Genomic DNA, 25,263 nt, shown 5'->3' on the forward strand with positions numbered 1-25,263 from the left:
AGTTCAGAGCCAGTTACCTTAAACATAAGTTAAGTTTAACAGTATTGCTGTATTGGAATTCCTTTCATTAAGACAAAACCAGCACAGGATAGACTTAGACACACATTCCAACTGCCACAGATGCAACCACCACACAAAAGATACAGAACACCTCATACTAAAATGCTCCACACTAACAGTTCCCAATATCTCCTCCCCAAGTGACTAACAGTCCTGTCTGGAGGCTATTGCTTGTTTCCTGAAGGCCGCAGGCTCTTCTGCTAGACTCTAGCAGCTAGAGACACCAAGGGCAATGGATTGATTGATTACTTCTCGGTCTGCCTAATAATTTCCATCCTCTGGTCATATCTCAAAAATTTCTTATTCAAAGTAGTACTGATGGGAGTGGCAAGTTTTCTAGTGTTATGATTGGCCATTTATTGTAGACACAGAGAAGGAGTCAGGTGGTCAACTAGTGCACACACCAGGTTTGCAGTTTGGGTGTCAGGACACTAAATAGTATAGAATTCACTCGCATTTTTTGTAATTTATGGGCTTGGTACCACAGCATCTCTACAAAGTTTGCAGTGTTTGCAGATTGCAGTGTTTACATTGAAGGTGGGGTGGACAAAGTTGATAGAGAAAGTCTACATGTCTGGAGTATATGAAAAAATACAGTTTCCCATACAGTCCCTTAGAATGGAATAACTTAGGAGATGATATAACATAATATGAAACCATACATGAATTCAAAACAAAGCACGATACTTAAAGAATAGGCAGGACATCACAAGTTTAGCTTCCTTCCTTAACACTACAGTTAGGTAAACAAGTCAAATAATTCTAAGTTGGAAAATACACAAACAGCCCATTCAGTGTAACAAAAACAACTCCAATAGTGTTCTTCTCAAACATCTATAACAAGCTGTTCCTCAGTATCCCATGATATGTCTGTACAATCATTTAATGTTTATTTACCTTTCAGCCATTGGTCCTGCAACCAAAACGAAAAAGAATGATGATGCAGAGTTTGACATGTTCGCCCAGTCCCGCACTGCTACATATGAAACTACTAAAAACAGGTATTTAAAATTAGCATAGTGATAATAAACAAGTAAATATAGATATATTTATATATATTTTTCCATATCCTGTTAGGGTAGCTAACAAAAAACTAGTTGTTTAATATGTAAATAGTTTGTTTATTAGAATATGCATTAAGAACATAACATTAGAATGAATGAGACAACAAGAGACCATAAGACCTACACTAGGCAGTTGCATGTCCATTATCATTTATCATTTCCATCCAAAAAGTTGTCTAACTTTTTCTTAAAACAACCGAGTTTCAGTACTTGATACATGGTTACTAATTCTATTCCACTTGTTGACCACTCTATTGGTAAACCAGTTCTTGCCTATTTCCTTTTTAGATCTAAATTTCTCCAATATAAATCCTTTACTGTGAGTCCTGCCCTGTTGTCTTTAAGAAGATGACCTTGTCTTCATCCCCCATGTTAAATCCTTTGATCCACTTGAACACCCCTATTAGATCACCCCACGCTGCGTCTTTCCAGAAAGTACAAATTAAGGTGCCTGAGCCTGTCCTTGTAAGGTAAATTTCTGAGCCCATGTATCACTTTGGTCATTCTCCTCTGTACTGACTTTAGTGGATTGATATCCATTCTATAGGTAGGTAGGTCAAACACCACCAGAGGCGCCACCGTCGATGAGCACAATTGCGTGTCATTTTATGCGCACACCATTCAAATGGCCAAATTTACATACCGCGGGAAATTTCATTCATAAAAATGTTATGCGAGTGTATTTACTACGATCATAGTAAATTTCAAACAATCACATCATCAGTTACATGTCGGTACATAAAAACATAAGATAAACATGGCGGCCTGCATTCAGCAGTAAATTGAAAATTGGTTTATGTTTCAGTGTAAAAAATGAGCTAAAAAATTCAGTGTATTGGCAACTGGTCTCACGGATTATTTTAATACCAAAACAAAGGTAGCGTGTTATGGAAGAACTGAGAAATCGGTGGTACTAGGTTTTTTTTTTTCCCTATCCGGTCGGATTATCGGATAACAACAACGTCAACGTCCATCCTGCCATCTTATCTATGATCGCTGGTGGTATGAATCAAACTTCACTCTATTAAGTTTCTTACTATTATGTTATTAGTGTAATAGACTTATAGTTGAATTATTTGAACTATTTTCTTTAAAATGTGTGATTTTCATGTAATTTGATCAAAGAGAAGTTACGTTTTTATCCTCCATAATATTACGGACCACAGCTATGATTTGTCCAGCCCGCTATCTATGATCACTGTTGGTATGAATCAAACTACACTCTATTAAGTTTGTTACTATTGTGTTATTAGTGTAATAGATTGCATATAGTTGAATTATTTCAACTATTTTCTTTAAAATGTGTTATTTTCATGTAATTTGGCGATATTCGTAGCTGTGGTCAGTAATTTTGCAGAGGATAAAAACGTAACTCTTTGATCAAATTACATGGAAATCACAAATCTTAAAGAAAATAGGTCAAATAATGCAACCATATGCTAAATTTTTATATAAGATTGTGCATTTCAGTAAAAACCGTCATTGTTTAGGTTTGGTTGGCGATTAGTCAGACCGCACGTTTCGGCCCGATTTCCTGGGACAAAATAGGCCCGATTTAATACCCTTCAAAATGCAATATCTCAAGAACTAGGAAAGCTAGATGGATAATTCAAATTGCATTGTACTCATAGCTACTTTCTGCATCCCATGATAACTACTTCAGCTCAAATATCAGGAATTCCATTTTCATGTTGACCTAGCTACTATAGGAGAGAGACCAAAATTGTACCACATAGTCAAGGATGTATTTAACTAATGCCAGATAGGGTTTAATAACTACCTCTGCAGTTTTATTCATAATGGTCCTAGCAATGAAACCTAATGTTCTGTTAGCTCTATTCCTGGTACTAGTATACAATTTTCTGTATTCATGGTCAGGACTCACTAACTCTCAAGTCCCTCTTGCACTCAGTTTTCTCTAAAAAGGTGTTCTTTAAGGTATACCTGCTTTCTGGGTTAAGTAAACTTGATTTAACACGCTGCACTTTGAGATACTGAAGTCTATATTCCATATCATAGACCATGCAAATAAGTTAAAATCTTCCTTCTGTATCTCAGCGTCTTCTCCTGACCTTGTTTGGTGTCCTATTTTAGTGCCATCTGCAAACTTATTAACATCACTACTAATCCCATTGTCCAAGTCATTTATATACATACATAATGAATAAAAAGGGACCCAAAACTGAGCCCATTAGTTTTAGTCAGGCTACCCTGACATGAAGGGGAAGAATTGAAAAGTAAAAGTGAAAAAATTATTGATATTTACTTTTGGTATAATATTGATGAATGAGTGGATGTCACTTCTGCACTCATTGATTTCTTCTCTATTATACCTTGCCCTTTATCATCAGATTGAAAGAAAGTAGGAAAAGTGTATTGGGGAATATTGAGACATCAAAGATTAGTTTGATTAGAATATTCTATTGTATTTGTGTATATGCATTAAGAATGTTTATGGATTTCCACAGTGGCAGCACTTACAAGGACAACAGCACTGTGGATCAAGTTAATACTTCACTTGGATCCACTGCACAGTTGCGTCACCAACCGGTAATGTTGCATCATTTCTAGAATTTTTTTTTTTTATCCCATAATAATTACCTTTGTGTATTTGCTGGTATGACCATTCCTTCATGTTTTTTTTTATTCTTGTGTAGGTTTTGTGCATTTTGAGTGGAAACTAAATTTGAATGCATTAATAATACTCTTTATAAACTTGCTGTTTGTGTGTTACTTAAATTTTAGTATAAAACTTTAGTGACTGTTTTCATTGTAGTGCATAGATAAATTTTGTATGCCTTTGTGTTTGTTTTTTGTTTGTATTATATAGATACCTGTATACTCATTGTTTTTATATTGATGTGTTAATCAGTCAATCAATCTTTTGCCCCAGTTCTCCCTTGCAGGAGACCTGTGGCCTCCAGGAAACTGGCCATGGCCACCAGGTCAGCCAATAAGTTACTTAGCGAAGGGACTTTGTGTTCCCATACAGGAGAATTGATTTTAGGGCAGAATATTGTAAAATATTCTGTGTCTTTAGTGTGGTGTTTACCTCTGACAGTTACTTGTTGAAGTCTGTTATCAGGCCAGTCGTGTTGGTACTGTTCAATCAATCAATTGTTGCCTCAAGTTTCTCTAAGTGGAAAGCCCGTAGCCCCACAGTGGCTGGTGGTGGTCCTTGGAACTGTCTTTATGCACTGATTATATGTACATACATACATATACCAAGGCTTTTTCCCCCTCACAAGGGAGGTAGCCCAAAAGAAAAAGGCATAATCTTCTTCCAGCAATATAGTATAGTTAGTAAACCTGTCTTCTCTGGGGTACATGTGGCAGACTCCTGGTTGGGAAATCTGCCATAGATGCTTTTTCATTCATGGGGGATCTCCCTTTGAGGAGAGTCACCACTCCAATCCTACCAGGTCTCTTTATCTGGGATAGGAAGGTATCGAGAGATCAGAAAGACCATTTCTCTGAAAGATGTGAAAAAATAGTTTCCCTTACATATACATAGATAAGTGGAATAAGTTTAGGGAAGATATAGGATAGGTTGGAACGTGTGTGAATTTAAAATGAGGTATAGTAATTAGAGGTTATGGGGCAGGACCTCATAAACATGGTTTCTTTTCTGCATACTACAACTAGATGAATACCAGTGGTTATATCCAGCCTTCCAAATCCAAATCACATAACACCTGTATACAAACATAATGGTACCCTGACAGTTCTGTTGCATTGAGGATATGTTATGAATCAGGACAGACATATCAACTTGCAGAGATATGATAGGGTGCACATGGCTGTCATAACACAGCCATTGTTGATCAGTTATGGGTAGTCATATTGAACTCAAATGCATAGTCTTCCTAAGAGATACAAACCTGCTGGTGTGGGTGGGAATGCACAAACTGAGCAGCCTACCCAGAAGTATTTGTGCCAGTAACCTCATGTCTATGTAGGGAATGTTCTGAGATGCTTCATTTGTACATACATATACCAAAGACTTTTTCCCCCATACATAGTGGGTAGCCAAAAAGAAAAAGGCATAGAAATCACTCCCACCCATTTCATTTCCCATATATTCCACTCCCCTCCACCCTCCTTCCTCCTCCCTCCTCCCTCCTATCTTGGCACCTCCTGGATGACGGGTCATCCCTGCATCCTGTCCATTGGCCTGGGTCAGAAGCAGTGGCGCAAGACACACCACATCCACAGCAAGGCCGCTTCATAAATTCGACGAGCCCCCCCTCTCCGTCCCCTCATGCAGAAAAGGAGAAGACAGGGAGAAATCCCATCGGGCTGCATCAAATTTTTTCTCATACATACTTCCTCACCCCCAATCCCCCATCCACTCCCCCTCATGCATCACAGCCTCATCTATACACAACCCTTCTCCATTCACCCCTATCTTCTGTCCTCTCCCGTCCTTCCTCTACAGACATTCCTCTCTTTTGTAAAGCCCCTTTCACCCCATCCATCCATCTCATCCTAGGACGCCCCTTCATATTCACTCCTTCCACCTCCGCCTTTCACACTTCTTTTACTAATTTTTCTTCACTCATTCTTTCCATGTGTCCAAACCATCCTAATTCTCTTTCATCATCCCTATCTCCCAGCTCCCTTTCCACCCCTGTTCTCCTCCTCACCTCCTCATTTCTCATTCTATCTAGCCTAGTAACCCCTATCATACTTCTCAGACACCTCATCTCAAACACATTCAAACTCCTCTCTTCCTCTCTCATGTTCCATGTTTCTGCCCCATACATTGCTGTTGGCACAATCACTCCTTCATATAACCTCCTCTTAGCATCCATTCCCAGATGTCTATTTCTCATTACATTTTTTAATCCACCGAGGCATTTACTCACTTCTCTCAATCTACATTTTACCTCCACCCCCACTCCTTCCTTTCCTGTCACATTCGCACCCAAGTATCTGAAACTATCCACTTCCTCCAGTTTCTCACCCTTAATGCTCACTTCCAGCCTACTGTCACTCTCTCCCCTTGCACATTTCATCACCTTACTTTTGCCCACATTTATCTTTAGCTTCCTTCTTTTCACACACCTTCTCAAACTCTGATCCTGCTACAAGCGCAGTGTCGTCAACAAGCAACAGCTGGCTCACCTCCCACTTTTCTCCATTTTCTTTAATCATCTCCAACCCCTGACCCGCTACCCACGCATTCACTTCTCGCACCACCCCATCCATGTAAAAATTGAACAGCCAAGGCGACATAACATCCCTGACGAAGTCCCACCTTTACCTCAAACCATTCACTCTCTCCATTTCTAATCCTATTGCAAGCTCTATTAATTCTCATAAAAACTCTTGACTGCTCTTAACAGCTTTCCCCTTATCCCATATATCTGCAGTACCTCCCACAGTGCCTTCCTGTCTACCCTGTCATAAGCCTTTTCCAGATCCATAAAAACCCAAAAAACATCCTTACCTTTTCCTATAGCTTTCTCACATATCTGTCTTACCACAAAAATCTGATCTACACATCCCCTACCTGTCCTAAAACCACACTGTTCCTCACCAATTACTCCTTCTGTTCCTCTCCTAATCCTCTCAGTCAAGACCCTCCCATAAGCCTTCCCAACTACACTCAACAAGCTGATCCCTCTGAAACTACTACACTCACACTTGTCCCCCTTTCCTTTGTAAAGTGGAACTCCTCCAGTCCTCCGGCACTCTACCCTCTCTTAAACAAACATTAAATAACCTCACCAGCCAGTCCACCATAACTGTACCTCCTTTCTTCAGACATTCTGCATGGCATCCATCCAACCCAGGTGCCTTACCTGCTCTCATCATCTTAACAGCTGCTTTCACTTCATCCTTCCCTATTTCTCCTCCATTCTCCTCACTCATCACTCTCATTTTCTTAGCGCTTCCCACTGCAACTACCTTTCCCTCCCTATCCTCCTTCACATTTAGCAACTCCCTAAAATACTCTGCCCACCTTCCTCTCACTGCCTTCTCTTCCATTATCACCTCTCCATCTGCACCTTTTACCTTTTCTTCTCTACTTGATTCACCTCCTCTTCCTCTTTTAATTTCCTTCCAAAACATCTTTTTATTACTTTCAAAATTTTCTGTCCTACTCTTTCCCCATTTCACATCTGCTCTCCTCTTTGCTTCCTTTATCTTATGCTTAACTTCCTTTCTCTTTACTTTGTACCTCTCATACGATTCCCTCGTCCTAATTTGTAGCCAAACTATGAATGCCTGCTTCTTCTCTTCTACAACCTTCTTTACTTCCTCATCCCACCACTCACTACCCTTCCTTCTATTTCCTCCCGCCCTCCTTGTTCCACACACCATCTTTGCACACCTTATGACTCCCTCCTTGAACCATCCCCATTCCTCCTCCACTCCTAGTTCTACTCTATCGTTTACTCTCTCCCACTCCTCTCTCAACTCCTTTTTATACTCATATTCCTTTTTTCCTCATTTAAGCAGTTCACTCTAAGTACCTCCCACATCTCCTTTCCCAGCTTCACCTTCATCCACATCAACCTTGATGACACCTCCTTCCACTCCACTACCCACTTACTTATCTCTTCACTTACTAGTATAGCCACCCCTTCTCTCCCTCGTCCCCTCTTTACTCCTGAGTACCTCCCAGCTACACTCCCAAACTCATAGTTGCCCTTTCTTTTCATTTTAGTTTCACTCAAAGCCAGCACATCCATCTTTCTTCTCACAAACATACTGCCTATCTCTTCCCTTTTACTCTCATCTGTACCACATCCATGCACATCAAAAGACCCAAACCTTAGGGTACTGGTTGGAAAGCTCCCAGACCCTTTTATGCCTTTACTTTCTTTTTTAGGAATGTCCCCTTTTGGGGCTACAGGTAGTAGGACTCCTAATCCCATCCCCCATCCCTTTTTTTTGTCGCCTTATACGACTCAAGTGGAAATACTTGGTGGCAGTATTCTTTTGCACCCCACCACAGGGCAGGTAGGCGAAAAAGGGAAATAAATATTCAGAGAAATGGTACAGGACAGTAACAAGGGGTTGGGGGACAGCATAACGGAGGGACAGTCGTAGTATAAAAGGGGTCATCATTTCTCCATGTACAGAGTTTTCCTCTATCACAGACAAAATGATGTGTGGCTCTGGTCCATAGGGGCACCCCATATAGACCCTAAAGTATCAACTGCATGCTACTTTGCCACAATAACATGCAGCCAATACCCCAGATGAGGTATAATTGTTGTCAAACAACATGCACTCTATAAATCAATCTGTTGTCCCAGATCTCTCTTGCTATCCTGGAATAGCCACCAGATTGGCCCATAAATCACTCAAGAAAGAATTATATTGTCTGGGTAAAATGGTATAGTGTAAGATTAGGTGTCCAGCATCTTCTGTGTGATGGTTGCCCACTGGGACCATTTGTTTCTGTGTTCAGGCCTATTCTGTGTTGATATTGTTATAGTGCTGAATAGTAACTTGATCATGGTATTGTAAGTGTGGTTCTTATTTCCTTGGAAGGGATTTTCAGTGGTGTTAGTATCTATAGTGTTTTGATAGAGTAGGATGTTTGGTGGTCAGTCTTGAAGTGCTTGTTTTGTGAATTGAGTATGATGATAAGAGTTCTTTGGCCCAATTTAGAGACAGTATCAGGACTCCTGTCATGCCTGCACATCCTGATGGAGGTGAGGGAGTTTGTATGTTTTGAAAATGGGCTGCTCTGCTATTCATCATGTAGGTATTAGTGGGTATTAGCGAGATCAAAATCTGTAGGAACATTACTGGGTTGGAAGGGCTAAGTTATGTGCCACTTTCATAAGGTCCTGTAATATGAATGTATCCTGCAAATAGAAATTGCAGGAAAGGTGACGTGTAAGTGTCATACCACAGTAACTTTTCTAGGCTGTTTTTAAAGCTTAAAGGTTGCAGATTCTCCAACATGAACATTGTTCTTATTATTACTCGCTTTCCATGTGATTCATTTCTCCGGCCTTTGATCTGGTTCAGGAGGATCTATGGGTAAGAGGATATGGCTGTGTGGATACTGTTTTTGCTTTTAGATTGGCTGTGGTTGCTTGAAGGTGTTTTTCTTTAAGTTGATGCTTTGCTGGTCATTGGTAGCCGGGCTTTATGTTGTATAACAGCAGAAATTGTTTGAAATTAATTTGACACCAGTTAATGGAATAACCAAAGTAAGACGTATTGCATATTGGGTATACACTACTTGATATGACAGTTTTCTGTGTGTGCATATGATTTGCTGTGCATTAATTTCTGTGGAACCTTGCTTTTGTTTTTCAATAATCATTAAATAAAGTACTTGTACATTATTGTTCAGATTTGATTAATAAAAAAGTTGTTTCAATATATACTTTTGACTTACCATGTATTTTTTTCAATAGTTAGATGCTAAAGGTACTATATCATTGCCATGATAGCAAGATTTCCACAGAAATGGATCAAATACAATATTTTGTTTTTTTTTATTATTATTATTACAGGGGCAGTTCTCTGAGCAAATTTTCCAAAACACTGGGTTTGTAAGGCTAAAAGCAACTTGACTTGTTCAGTTTTTGTTTGACTATTTTAAATGCTCCAAAGTATATAATGATTTTGACTTACATTTATTTATTAATCTGGTTTGCAATAATGCAGTGGAAAGAATACAGTAATAGACATTTGGGTAATCCAGGACTTGTACAAATATGATAAAAGCCGCTTCTAGCCAAATGAATCCATGATGGTTGGGAATGAAGAGCTTAATTTTGTCTGTGCCATTAGTTGCTTCAGTAGTTGTGAAAAACTATGCTACTTCATTAATCCAGCTCACATACTACATGTGAAAAAAAAACATAAAAGACTTCTCTTCCCCAAAGGTAATAACTGAAAATAATGTCTTGCCTAACTTTACATTGGTAGCTTTATTAACTATTTAATCAATACAAGAAGAACTATATTGTAAACTAAGAGTACTTCCCGAAGAAGAAAGATTAAAATGTGTGTAATACTTGGCTTTGCGAATGCAAAATTCATACTAATATATCTTGTTAAATGCATAAATATATAAGAAATAATTTTCTTAATAAAGTTTTGTAATTTAACATATACCATGTGTTGAATTGTAGTTAGAATTAGAAAGGGGAGGGTTTTTCATTTTATGATGATCTGGTTTATGACGTGTATTTGTAGCTAATCTGCTTGAGCTGTAGATGGTTACTCCAGTGACCTCCGTAGTTGGTATATTTATCTTTGACTGCAGGTTGTAGTAAAAATTTAATATATTGATAATATTTTTGAGTACTCTAATCATCACGTATGACTTGGTGATGGTAGATTTATAATAGATTAAGATTTTTTTTTTTTTTTTTTTTTTAGTAAAGATGGAAGACACTTCAGTTTTTACCCTAAATTTGATTGCCCATAGATTTATTTTGTATAAAGAAGTTAGTGAACCACATATTGACATGTTGCTTTTGTTCATGAATTCTGAAAGCTTTGACCCAACACTTCCCCCTTCATGCTTGGCAAACCATATTTTTATGTGGAATGTGATTTTACAGCGGCAGCAAGAGAGTGATTTTGATGAAATGGAACGCTGGTTGAATGAACAGGTAAGATTATATTTTTGTCTTTATATTTGGGTTAGATAGTGTACAGTAATGATGAAAAAAATATTTCGAAAGATATTTTAAAAAACTGCAAACAGGTTCAGTGTTGGCAGATTGTTGAATGTGAAAAACGTTCTCAGAACTGTATTTGATAAATCAGTGGTTCAGCATTAATGTATGTACATACACACATACATAGGTCAGTGGCAGAATTCCTGGCTGCCACTAAGGTGATCCAGGTTCAAATCCCTCCCAGGGCTGAAATAATTTCAGTATTGCGGCGCTGTGAGTCGTTACTCCCACTCTTGTGGGTGGGGAGTTGGGGTGTGTGTGTGCATGTAAGGTCACAGCATTACCCATAGATCAGTCATATATGAGCTCTGAGCTGTCTTCCAGAAGGGAAATAGCTGTCGATCATGAGTCCAACACGTGATTCAAGACCATGGTGAATCACACACACACACACACTTTCGTTGGATGGACGGCGAAGATTGGAGTTCTGAAGAAAAAGTGAAATTTTCGTGGATCTCAACGCAAAGGAAAGTGAGGAAAAAGGAGAAGGGGAGGGATTACTGAGGGAAATGGAAGGAAATGAGGAAGGGGAGGACTTGGTCCAGGAGGCCAGGCATCCTGTAAACAAGAGAAGGACTGATGATTTTGGTGAAGGGATTGACAAAAATGTAAAGATTGGAAATATAAATAAGAGCAGCACAATGGAAGGTGAGGATAATAATTTCCAGGGATTTAATGAGGGGGGGGCAGATACCAACCTCCCCCGATTAGCAAGACTAGAGGAAAAACTTGAACAAATGACTGAACATTGGGAGATTAGGTTCGGTAACATAGCAAAGATTGTGCAGAGAGTTGAAAAATTGGAAGAACTAGAGAAGGTGAACAAAAACTTAACTAATGAAATAGAAGAATTAAAAAGACAGTTAAAAGAAGTAAAAGAGGAGAATGAAGAATTAAAGAGGAATAATAAAGACAACAAAGAGGCCATAGCAAAAGATGCATAGGGTTGGAAAAAAATCCAAGAAAACAGTAAAGTTGCATTTACTGACATAATTAAACAGCAAATGAAAGAATAAACTGAAGACTCAGTTATTAAAGTGATGAGACAGAAGGAGAATATAGTAAGAGACTTAGCAGATAAAAAGAAATGTATAATTATATTAGGAATGGAAGAGAAACATAACCTAAATAGAACCACAAGAATCAATGAGGAAAAAGAAAAAGTAAGCAGTTTACTAGAATTAGTTCAGGAAGATGAACCTGAAATCATGAAACAAATTGAAGAGATGTATAGACTCGGAAAGTATAGTACAGATAAGACCAGACCAATTCAGATTAAATTCAGGTCACAAACGACAGCAGAGAATATCTTGGCAAAAACAGGGAAACTAGCAACAAGTGAACAATATAAAAAGGTATGGATAAAAAGAGAATTGAATAAAGAGGAAAGAGAGGAGGAAAAAATGAAAAGACATGAAGCTAAGGAAAAAATGAGAAGAGAACAGTCAGAAAAAGAGAAATTTTATTGGAGAGTAGTGAATATGAAAGTAAGGAAATACGACATACTAAAGAAAAACAAAAGAGAAACAGAGAATACAATGGAAGTGGCAGAAAACTGAGTGTCTTACACAAATATAGATGGATTAATAACAGGATTGAATGAACTGAATGATTATCTGAAGGAAAAAGAACCAGACATAATGGGAATTGTAGAAACGAAATTAAAAGGTCCACTACCACCCAACAGTGTAGGACATGATGCATATAATTATTGGATTAGAAACAGAGAGACAAAACAAGGGGGTGGAGTCATGTTCCTGACTAAGAAGGATATAAACGTGAGGTGTGTCACATATGGAAAGAATAGAGTAGAGATGATTATGATCGAAGTGGAAGACAGAGATAAGAAGAGCAGAAAGTTTGTGATAAATTATGTGCCTCCAAAAACAGCCTCATGGGAAGAGAGTGAACATAAAAGTATGTTAGAAGACACAAGGATAACATTAAATAAGATAATGGAAGATGGAGGAAGAATAGTTATGATGGGCGACTTTAATTGCAAAGAAGTCTGCTGGGAAGAGATGACAGTAAAGGGTGGAGACGGCTCATGGGGAAATGTTCTACTTGAGATGATTATTGACCATACAATGACACAGTTGATACAGGAGAACACTAGGTATAGAAATGAAGAAGAACCATCAAGACTAGACCTAATAATCACATCTGAACCTAGAATAGTGGAAAAGATTGAATATAAAACACCAATAAGTAAAAGTGACCACATATTGATTGAACTGGAACTAAATGAGGAAAAATACATGAAAAGAAATGAACAATATAGAAAAGGAAGAATGATGTATGAAAAAAACAAACTGATAAAATAAGAGAATTCTTTCAAAAAGAAAACTGGGAAAGAATATACAAAGAGGAAACAACAGTGGAAGAGAAATGGAATGTTTTGACAAAAATTTATAAAGGAGTGGAAAAGTATGTCCCAAGACAAAAGCAAGAAAAATAATATGTAAAGTGCTGGTACAACAAAAGTTGTAGGGAGTTAAAAGACAAAAGGGATAAAGCTTGGACAAAATTGAAAAAAGACAAAAGACCTGAAAAATGGAAAATATATACTTGTTATAGAAATGAATATGTACAAGCGTGCAGAGAGGAAAAGAGAAAATATGAAAAAGATGTCATAGAAAAATGTAAAGATCAACCAAAACTATTCTACAGATTTGTAACAACAAACTGAAAAACAAACAAGAATTAGATAAATTAAGACAGGGAGGAGTTGAATACACAGAGGAAATTGAAATGGTGGAAATTATGAACAAGCATTTTAAATCAGTGTTTACAAGGGCGAACATACAACCTGGAGATATCGAATGGGAAGAGAAAGTCCCCCTATGAAAGAAATAGAAGTAACAAAGAATGAAATAATGAAACACTTGAGTAATCTTGATGTCAGAAAATCACATGGACCTGATGAATTAGACCCGATGAATGCAGGAATGAACTGGCAGACAAAATACATAGCATAATAAACAGTTCCTTGAAAGAAGGAAAAGTTCCAGAAGATTGGAGAAGAGCAAATATAGTACCTATATATAAAGGGGGAAATAAAGAAGACCCTACTTACTATAGACCAGTCTTTCTAACAAGTACAATAGCAAAAATTTGTGAAAGAATTATCAAAAGTAGATGGGTAAGGTATTTAGAAAAAACAATGTGCTAAATCCAAGGCAATTTGGATTCAGACAAGGACGATCATGCGTCACAAACTTAATGTGTTTCTATTCAAGGCTAATAGATATAATACAAGAAAGAGATGGATGGGCTGATTGTGCATTTCTAGACCTAAAAAAAGCTTTTGACAAAGTACCACATAAGAAGTTGCTTAAGAAATTAGAAACTGAAGGAAGAATACAGGGCAAACTGCTTAAATGGATGGAAGACTTTTTGCAAGAAAGAAAAATGAGTGTAGTGATAAGAGACAAACTCTCTAATTGGGATGAAGTAATAAGTGGTGTTCCACAAGGAACAGTTCTGGCCCCAATAATGTTTGCTATATACAGTGGCCGCGAAAAGATTGGGCGCGTAATTAACGAGACACAAATGTAAAGACTTGTAACATTTAAATAATCATTTAAAGACTTATAAATGGCTTATTACATACCTTATTTACCAAGCGATTTTTCTTTAAGCTTTATGACCTTCTCCAAACGTGCCGGGATGCATCTTGCCAGGTTTTGTACGTGTTGAGGAATAATATTATCCCAAATATCCTGTATTTCTGTTTTTAGCTTAGCTACAGTGGAGACGTCACGATCTTGAGGCTGTTTTTTAATTATATGCCATACGTGCTCAATGGGATTTAGGTCTGGAGAATTTCCAGGCCATTTTTTGAAGTAATCAACACTACAGTCGTCTAACCATTGGGTAACAGACCGAGCTGTGTGAGCAGGAGCTCCGTCCTGCATAAACCAAGTAGCATTGCACTTTTCAAAACTTTCAGGCAGGTTATCACACAATAACTCGAAATAAGTGTGCTGATTTACACTCTCATTTTGTGCAAGAAACACTAAATTGCCAACTCCACCAAATGCAAAGCATCCCCACACCATAACACTAGCAGCATGTTTCACCACTTTAGCTGTATAGCGAGGGTCATTAGGGTCAGACCTGCAGCCCGACGACACCACAAACGTTGACTCATCACTCCACAATACTCGTTCCCAGTCTTCTAAGGACCAGTCCTTATATTTCTTGCAAAATGCTATGCGATCACGTATGTTTTTTGCACTTAGGAGGGAAAGAACTTTAGCACAGCAACTACGGTATTGTAAATCTTTGGCTAAATGATCAGAAATACATCTTACAGCCACATCATGCAGCAGTGCAGGGTTATTTTCTTTCAGTTTTCGAGCTGTGAGCGTTGGATCTTTATTTAACTGCCTCCTAATAACCGTAGAAGTACGATTTGATATCTTCCTTGGCCGAGCAGAGCGATGCTTTGGAGTAGGAATGATGTCACTTCCTCCGTCTCAAAATTTCTTGGTCCACTTTTGCACTTGACGCACTCCAATTCCCACACGAGTAACAATATCTTTACACTTATAACCCTCCTTATAGAGGGTTATGATTGTAACAACTGTGTCTCTTTCCAGCTCTTTACCACTTCCCATTACGGAGATATCAAGGCACAAAAACAGAGACCACCGCAAAAAAAAGACTACTCCCCGTGAGAGATGTTTAGAAACTGACTCCACATGACATCGAGTGCGCCTAAACAGAGTTGCCAAGTAGTGCGTATTGTCTTGGCTACATACAGGTACAAACGCTAGCATTGAAAAATAGCGAAAAGTTTGGGCGGAAAGTTGTATTTTTTGCATGTTTTGAGTTTAGCGGAAAGTTTGGCCGCCTATAATTTTGCGCCCAAACTTTTCACGGCCACTGTATATTAATGATTTGGATGAAGAAATTGAAAGTTATTTGAGCTTCTTTGCGGATGATGCAAAACTGTTGAAAAAAGTGAACACTAAAGAAGATTGAGTCACTACAGAGTGATCTCAATAAAGTATGGGAATGGAGTAGGAAGTTGGAGATGGAGTTCAATACTAAGAAGTGTAGTATAATGGAATTTGGAAAAAGCAAAAAAAGAATAGTAGGATCATATAAATTGGGAGAAGAAGGAATAAAATAAAGTAGAAAATGAGAAGGACCTGGGAGTCATTGTTATGAATAATATGTCACCTGAGAAACATATAAACAAAATTTTTGGAGAAACTTATGATTTTTTAATAAGAACAATCAAAGTGGCATTTACATACCTGGATGAAGAAATGGTGAAGAAAATACTAATCACTTTGATAAGACCAAGATTGGAATATGCAGAAACGATGTGGTCACCAAGTACAAAAAAATGTATTACAAAACTTGAAAGAATACAAAGAGCAATTACAAAATTGGCACCAACACTCAAAACTATCATATGAAGAAAGACTAGCAAAACTTGAGCTGCAGACATTAGAGCAAAGAAGAGAGAGGGGAGATTTGATAACTATAGAATCATGAAAGGCATAGAAACTATTGATAGAGAGGATCTAATAAAATAGGATGATAAAAATACAAGAGGACACGGAAAGAAAATCAAGAAAGACAGCTATAGAAAATATCAGAAAAGAACAGCTTTCCCCATAGAGTAATGGACATTTGGAACAAGTTAGGTGAGAAAGTGGTGTGTGCAAAAACAATACATGAATTTAAAATCCGTTTAGATGAAATGAGATATGAAGGTGGGACACCTCGAGCATAGCTCCCCTTCCTGTAAAATACAACTAAGTAAATACAACTAGGTAAATACACACACACACACACACTATATATATATATATATATATATATATAAGTAAATGTCTCATTCCTCCTGGTAAGGGATAATGATGGAATCAAAGTATAGCTTGACTACTTGTGAGAGAAAAATACAGAAAGAGAGATTCCCAATTTCCTCACTTTGTCCCTTTTAGCTGTCTTTTACAATGTGCATGAGAACAAGGTAGAGGTATCTTTGTGCCCTCACTATAGGAGCATGGCAAAAGAATAGGCAATATCCTAGAAATGATAGAGGAGAGATTTAAAAAGAACCACTAAAACTGGTGAAAATTAAAAAGTGGCTCATGATTCTTCTGTGAGTAGAGGCTTGTCTCTGAAAATAGAAGAATGCTCTGGAATCCTGGTCCATAAGGGTATCTAACAAGTCCCTAAAGTATTGACTGCATACAACTATGCAGCCAATAACCCAGTGTGGGGAGCATTAGTAGATATTTAGATAGAAAAATAATCCCAGGATATTAGTAGAATGTCAACAGGCAGAACATGCCAGTGTATATCAATACTAAGGGTATGGTTTCTGGAGTCACTGCTTTTACACAATTGTAATTACTAATTGATAGTGATGCCTTCAGTATTTTTCATCTTGTATGTCGTTACCTGCAAAGCAAGATGGTTAGGCATAGGTAGACTTGCTTTGCACCATGTGTCTTTCATTTAGCACATTTCATTATCACCATAACTACTTTGTCATCTAAGGTGATAACTAACTATAAGCACCCGTTCCCTGTTGCTATTGGTTGTTCAGTGAAATCCATCAGCTCTTGCTATTCAGTACATTATATTTAGCTGCTGTTGAGTTTGGCTTACCTGGATTGGTTATTAACAGGGCATTTCATTTTATTCTAATTTATTCATATGTCTATATAGTTATTTACATCTTTGTTTATGATTAAATTTCACCAATAGTCTGCCAACCTGTATTTTCAGTGTGCTTGGTACTGGCCATTTGATAAACCTCTTTGTAAAGAGGGCCTTCTTTTAGATATTAAGGCAGTTTTCATGTAAATATAAGAATGATCTGCTTAGTGAATGGTTACGCATTTATGGTAAGTAAAAGGGCAGTAGAGTCAAGGACATAGTGATGTCTTTATGATTTTCTATAGACAGTACCTAAGCCTATTTTGCCAGCATTTGAAGAGCTGTCATGACAACACCAAGTGTATGGGTGGGTATTGGCATGGGGCAGTCATAGATAAGAAGCTGCACTGCATAGGACTGATGGCCCACATGCTTAGAAAATGCTACAGATAGCTTGCATTTTATGTGATTTCTGCATCAAAGATTTGAAGTAACTTTTTTTTTTTTTCGATTTAAAACTATGCATTGCACACCAATTCAAATCTCACATTTGGCTCAGTTTCACAGAGTGCCAGATGTCATGCCCCAATTAATATCGGGGAATCTACTATTTTGTTTACTTTTTGCTGTCAAAATGTAAATATCTCTGCCTTGTGTTCTCTCACTGCACTGCCAAACTACATCACCTCACTTCATATGATAAGAATATGTTTGTGAAGTTATGTTAATAATGTGTAAACCAATACAAAATTACTTAAATTTTCTTAAACATACATTCATATGCACATATACCAAGGGACCAATGATAAGTATCTGCACGTGGTGGTGGTTGTACAAAATCAAAACCCATCATCCCCTTTATTTCTATCATGAGATGCAACCCTGAGGGGCTGGTTCTTGATCTCTGGACTGAACCCAAGATCTTTATAAATTTCAGCTGTATTACTTGTACATTTTCACATATGGAGAATTGATAAGCAGCAGCTGTTCCCCTCTCCCACTTTGAGCCAGTAACATAGAAACAGCACCACACAGATACAACACAGACAACAGTCCAAAGTTTCTTCAGAGAGACCTGTGGGAGGTTCTAAGGACTGTTGCCAGCCAATGTAGGGTTGCACGGAACTTGGGGCAACAATTGATTATATATACCAGAAGGCATTTGCTTCCCCATAAAGGGGATGAAGTAATAAGGAAATATGGCATGCCTTGAAGTAATGAAAGTGGAAAGAAAATATTGAGATGTGTACTGCAATATAAATGATGTAAAATGCAACATTCAAGAAGAAAGATACACACCACACATGTATACATGGGCCAGCATGGTTGATGGGGGGATAGTTAACCCGCTAAGACCGACGGCCGAAAATTTAGCAATCTCCCAGTACCGCAATTATCATCAAAAAATCAACTCTTATGAATTACTCTGGAAAAAAAATCTGCTGTTAGTAGACATGACAATGCATCATCCTACAAGTTTTTATTGCTCTACTCACCATAGTTGTCTCGGAATAATTACCGAGAGTTGGAGAAGATTGTGGTAGCGGCAACTCTCCGCCTCTCTGGCGTAGGCACGCAGTGCTGGGTGGACACGCTTGGCTTCACAGAATCCCGCTTTGCCCGACCTCGTGCACTAACAACAGGGGTTGTTGATGCCGTTTTTAGCACGTTTATGGTCACCACCAGATGCTGCAGCTGTGGTTGCACCACGCCTGGGTGATGATGTTGTCACAATAGCGGGGTCGGGATCTACCTACAACCTGTGCACTTTGCGTCTTGCCCCACTTTGTTTATCACTAAAATTTAGCTTCCTCTTAGCACCAGGAGCCATAGTTGTAAATAATAGTTTCGTAAATAAGTAAATACGTAAATACGTAAAAATTCTCGCCGTGACACGATGCGCACGCCTCTCACAAAAGTTTGCGGCACACTGGCTGGCGAGAGCAGTTTACTTCCTGCTAGCCTACAGTACTACCATAGGACTACGTCATGGCCAAATATAGCAGTGCTACCAATTTTAGCGCGGTTTTTATTAGCGCTGAAAGTAGCTGCCCCATTTAAGGCCTGTCGGACGTTTGCGATGCAGCCCTATTTAAGGCCTGTCGGTCTTAGCGGGTTAAGAAAGCATAAATGGATTATGTAGTGATTCTCAAAGGGATGATTAGAAAGGGTTTGGATGTAAATGGGGAAAGAGTGGTGAAATGTCTGATCATCATCTGATAGACTGAAAATATAAGAATGGAGGAAACTGAAAGAGACCATCAGGCCTGTACTAGGCAGTTCCATGTCCAATACCGCCTGTCATCCCTGTCTGTAAAATTATCTAATTTTTTCTTAAAACAACCAATTGTTTCAGTGCTCACTATATGGTTACTAAGTCTATTCCATTTATTAACCTCTGTTGGTAGACCAGTTCTTGCCTATTTCCTTCTTAAAGTAAATTCGTCCAATTTAAATCCAATACTACAAGTCCTACTCTGCTGTCTTAATATGATAACCTTGCCTGCATCACTCTTGTTAAAGCCCTTGACCCATTTGAATACCTTTATTAGATTACTCTGTATCAGGGTGGAGAAAGCGGAGAGAACAGAAGAAAAGGAAGCAGAGAGGCATTCAAATTGAGTGAGAAGTGGAAAGAGGATGAATACCAGGTGAAACTATGAGATGTGTGGAATGCAGTGGAAGAATGGATTAGTTTCAAGGAGGAAGTATTAAAGTATGCAATGATGTGTAGGATCAGAAAAATGGTTAGGAACAAAAGGAAGGGTACTGAATGATGAGTGGTACATATGAGAAATGGTTGCAATGAAGAAAGGAGGAAATGTACAAGAGGTATAGAGTAAGTTCTCTACCCATCTTTCCCTTCCATTAATGCATGTCCATCTACACCCTTTACCCTCTTCTCTTTATCCTATTCACCCCTCACTTCTTTCACTTCCTTTCAAATTATCTATTTATTCTTTTCAAAATATTCCATCAAAGACCTGCCCCATCTTGTATTTGCTTTTCTCTTGGCCTCCTTCACCTTGTGTTTTGCTTCCAACCTCTTTTTTTTATGTTCTCATGTGCCTCCAAATTCCATTTTTTGCAGCTGTTGATCGTATGATTGCTTCTCATCTACCACCAGCATCCTCACCTCATCATCCCATCATTCACTGCCTCTCCTGTTCTCTCTCATCCTCCTCATCCTACATACTGTCTTTGTACACTTTAGCATTTCCTTTATCCTTCATTGCATCTCAAATCTCTCAGCTTCACTTGATATTCTTTCTTTTTCCTCATGCAATTTGTTTCCCTTCTGCACCTCACTGTTACTTTCCTGTTTCTTTAGTCTCTCTTTAAATTTTCTCAGTTTCTCTTCCATTGGATATTGATCTAAAAACCTACTGCCCTGTCCTGTAAGATATTACATGAGAACATAAGAATGAAGGAGACTGCAGGAGAACATAGGGCTAACACTAAGCAGTTTCATTTCCATTACCATCTAACCTTTTCTTATAACAACTGTAACAACTGATAGTTTCAGTGCTTACTACATGGTTACTAAGTCTATTCCATTCATTGACCTCTATTGGTAAACCAGTTCTTGCCAGTTTCCTTCTCAAATCTAAATTTGTCCAATTTAAATCCATTACTGCGAGTCCTGCCCTGTTGTCTTGATATGATGACCTTGTCTGCATCACTTTTGTTGAAGCCTTTAATATACTTAAACACCTCTTATTAGATCACCCCAGAGAGTGTAAGTTAAGATGCCTAAGCCTGTCCTGAGCCCATGTATCATTTTGATCATTCTTCTCTACTGATTCTAGTAGATTGATATCCATTGCATAGGACAGAGACCAAAACTGTACAGCATTGTCAAGGATGGGTGTAACTAATGCTGGATATATTTTGAAAATTACCTCTGCACTTTTATTTGTAACTCCTACCAATAAAACCTAATGCTCTGTTAGCTCTATTCCTGTCACTAGTGCACTGTTTCATGGATTTAGGGTCAGGACTCACTAGAAACCCCAACTCTCACACAAAGTTTTCTCTAAAAAGGTGTTATTTAAGGTATACATGATTTCTGGGTTGTGTAAACCCACATTTAACATGCTGCACTTTGAGATATTGAAGTCCATTTGCCATTTCACTGACCATGTAAACAATTTGTTAAGATCCTCCTGCAGAAATCTGCATCTTCTCCTGACCTAATTAGGCATCCTATTTTGGGTCATCCACAATTTTACTAACATCACTATTAATCTCATTGTCCAGGTCTTTTATATACCTGACAAACAATAAGGGACTCAAAACCGAACAATGGGGAACTCCACTAGAAACACTCCCCCAATTGGATTTTACACTGTTTATGGTGACCTGCTGTTTTCTGTCACTGATCCAAGTTCCAATCCATTCGATCACTTTTATCTGCTATGCCATCTGCTTTGACTTTATTTAGTAGTCTCTGGTGGGGTACCTTGTTGAACACTTTGCTAAAGTCAAGGTAAATAACATTGTAAATATCATTGTTATCTGCCCCAAACTCTTTCAGTCCACCTTTTGGATACTGCTGCACTGTAGATTAATGTCCTCTTGACTACCATCCCACCAGTTACACAGGCATATGTGTACTTATGCTTATCTTTCTTTTTAAACACCATATTTATTGTCATCATTACCATCTCAATGTACATCTCCGATATCACTCTATTATTGTTTCTTCCTGCCGCCATATACCTCCATCTATTAACTCACCTACTGCAATCAACATGTTGTAGACAAGACCTCATCCTACAGTGCCCCAGACAACAACACAATATTTCCTCTTTGAGTGAATTATTGGCTAATTTAGTGACTGTTACTGGTTATCTGGGAGCCATGGGTCTTCTGGAAGAGAGACCTGGGGCCATGGATTGATTGATCTCCAATAGTAACATTAAGATTCCAAACATCACTACATTGACATTTCTACCAAAATTTTGCATACTAATTTTTACCTGAGTTTCATTGAGTGGAAAACCCACAGCTCTACAGTGGCTAGCAACAGTCCTTGGTCTCTCGCAGTGATCTCTCAGTTAAGAAACTTTGGACTGTTGCCTGTGTTGTATTAGTGTATGATTATTTCCTTATCACCAGCCAAAAGTGGTAAGGGAAGGGGAGCAGTTGCCAGCTGTCCACATGTAAAAATGTGTAAAAGAAAAAAAAATAGATAAATAGATAAATAGAGATCCTAGGTCCAGTCCAGAGACCAAGTGTCACACCCTCAGTGATGCACCTCCTGATAGAGGTGAAGGGGTTGACAGGACCACCACATCCAGGTACCCATCATTGATTACTCATTCCATGTTTATTTTAATTAATCCGAAACACTTCTGTCCTCCTCGCTTTTCTCATAAACATACTACTAGTTTTTTCCCTCTTGTTTTCTTATCAATATTTTGTCCATACATCATTAATGACCCAAATGCTACGATTCTGGTTGAAGTACAATGGGTGGGGATCCCTTCTCCCCTCCATCCGTCCTTGCCTTTTAAGACATATGAGAACACATTGGTAGCATTCTTCCCATTCTCACATTATAAGAGTATCAGAGAAGGAAGAAATAGTCATAGAATTGGTAAAGAATAGGCTCAAGAGGGCAGCAAGTAAGTAGAGACAGCAATAGTATAAGAGCATCCCATCATTTCTGTATGAGTAGAGATTTTACTTTAATATAGGTGAGGGATATATTGCTCTAGTCTGTAGGGACACCCCAAAACACTCCCTAAGTACTGACTGCATTTCACTATACAGCCAGTACTCTAGTACAGTATTATAGTTATGTAGTTATTAAACATAATGACTGCATTCTTATTTTTAATTTTAATATAGATTTTTGTTTTACTTTTTATCAAAATATGAATCCAGTTAAAGCCAGTGTTAATGTGATCACTTTTAATACTAAGGATTAGTCTGCATAAGTTAAGGACATTGTGATAGATCATGCTATACTTGCAATAACTGACATAGTGATTTGTAAGTCATAGTTACCATATGCAGCATATTTTGATAGCTGTATATACATTGACACTGTATCACAGAATTATTTTATAGACCCCATTCTTATTAATTTCTGCAAAGTTATTCGCCATGATGGTATTGTAATTTTTAGGCATTTGGAAGCAAAAGCTGATTGCTCAGTTGTGGCCAAGTAAAGTTGTTCATTGTTTTTAGTATCCCCTAAATTACATATTACATTGATCTGCATGATTTAGTTGTTTAATTGGCTTAAGTAAAGGTAGTTTCATTCTTTCATTTCCTCCCTGCCCTCCGGCTGAAGTAGGTGAGTCCCAGTATTGCTTCCTATCTTTTTATTGTGAAGTTGTGTGGTAAGGTGACATTGTGGTTCTGTAAGGATATATAAGGTCATTAAGGTTAGCTACTATCTGTAGTCCTTTAATTTGAATTTTCATCTGAAGAAGAACACTGTAGTCAAGTCTTCAAATTAAGTTTTAAATTATTTTACTGAAAGAGGGTAATTACACAGTGGAAGTTTTACATAATTTTATATGGAGGCGAGGGGAAGATTTAAGTTAGGTATCATGTATCTTCTCTTCCTCCATCATCTTCTGACCTTGTTTCATTTTTCTTCTTTTTTCACAAGTTCCTGTTTCTCAGTTAATTTTCAGGAGTAACTCTCCTTATCTTCTCCTTCTATTGGCCGGATAACCAACCTTTCTGAACATTCATTGATTTATTGATATTTTTCCCAGTTTAATTTTTGCCCAGGCATTGCTTGCCATTATGGTAGTGAAAAGATTGATTCATATGTCATAGTCTCTTTTTCTTTTTTAAGTAGTTTAATTTGTTTTCTGAATTAGGTTGTTGGATTTTTCTTATTTGAGATTTTGTTTGATATCATGGAGTTTTGACCCAAGAGAATAGATATCTCGGTGATTTTATCTCAACTGCAAATCCACTTGCCTCAATTTTTAAGTTCTAGTGACCTTAGAAGCTATCCCTCCTTTTGTGTCGGCCTCATCAGGTCATTTCTATGTTTTGTTGGTCCCTCCACTTGTTGAGTCATGATAATACTCATTGTTATATTCATCAATGTATAATCTCCTTATTCCTCATGTCTAACTGGTTTCCACTCCTATTTGACCTCTCCACAATTGAAATACCTTCAGTTGTATTTTTGCTCCTTTCATTATTTTTCCCACCTTTTTTATACATTTACCATTATTTCTTTATATTCCTCATTTCATGCTCTTGGTTTTGTGCTATAATTTTCATATCTCAGCTATTCCCTTTTCCACCTTCATGATTTTTTTTAGCTGCTATCACTTCTCCATTACTTTTCTTCTCCCTACCCTCCATGTGTTATACTGTCCCTCACCCACCTAAATATTAATATTTCCATTGAACTTGATGTGATAAAAAAAGAAAAAGAAAAAAACTCTTAAGTTTAACTTTATTCTTATAGGCTGTGCACCTTCCTGTATACTACAGTTAGATATTGTTAGGTAAATCCATTTCTACCTAACCTAAATTTTTGTTTCATCACCAATGTCTTCCTTTTGTCCTAAAATGTTTGCTAAGTTTATTTTTTTCTTTCTTTAGTTTTTCTCTCTGTTCTTGTTCTCCATCCATACATACATACACATGCCAAGGGCTTTTCCTCCCTTACAAGGGAGGTAGCCAAAGTCAAAGGCATAAATCCACTACCACCCATTCCATCTCCACATATTCCACTTACATTCACCATCCCTCCCTCTTTTCTTGGCTCCTCCTAGATGACAGGTTATCCCTGCATCTCACCCACTGCCCTGGATCAGAAAAAATGCAGCAAGATACAGCACATCCACAGCAAGGCCACT

At 37.9% G+C, this 25,263-nt stretch overlaps 1 protein-coding gene across 4 annotated transcripts in view; it reads left to right on the top strand.

Annotated features, from left to right (window-relative positions):
• Nucleotides 1-25,263, top strand: part of LOC143037535 (TOM1-like protein 2) — a 40,960-nt gene that overhangs the window by 12,327 nt on the left and 3,370 nt on the right. For 3 of the 4 annotated variants that reach the window (XM_076205919.1, XM_076205922.1, XM_076205920.1), the window contains exons 9-11: nt 965-1,061; nt 3,593-3,674; nt 10,673-10,723. In XM_076205919.1, the coding sequence (XP_076062034.1) occupies nt 965-1,061; nt 3,593-3,674; nt 10,673-10,723 (230 nt within the window). The remainder of the gene's footprint in view (nt 1-964; nt 1,062-3,592; nt 3,675-10,672; nt 10,724-25,263) is intronic. The other variant, XM_076205921.1, reaches the window with a different exon arrangement.

This window comes from Oratosquilla oratoria, chromosome 22, assembly GCF_046742065.1.
Source record: "Oratosquilla oratoria isolate Oo_2021 chromosome 22, ASM4674206v1, whole genome shotgun sequence".
Lineage (NCBI taxonomy): Eukaryota > Metazoa > Arthropoda > Malacostraca > Stomatopoda > Squillidae > Oratosquilla > Oratosquilla oratoria.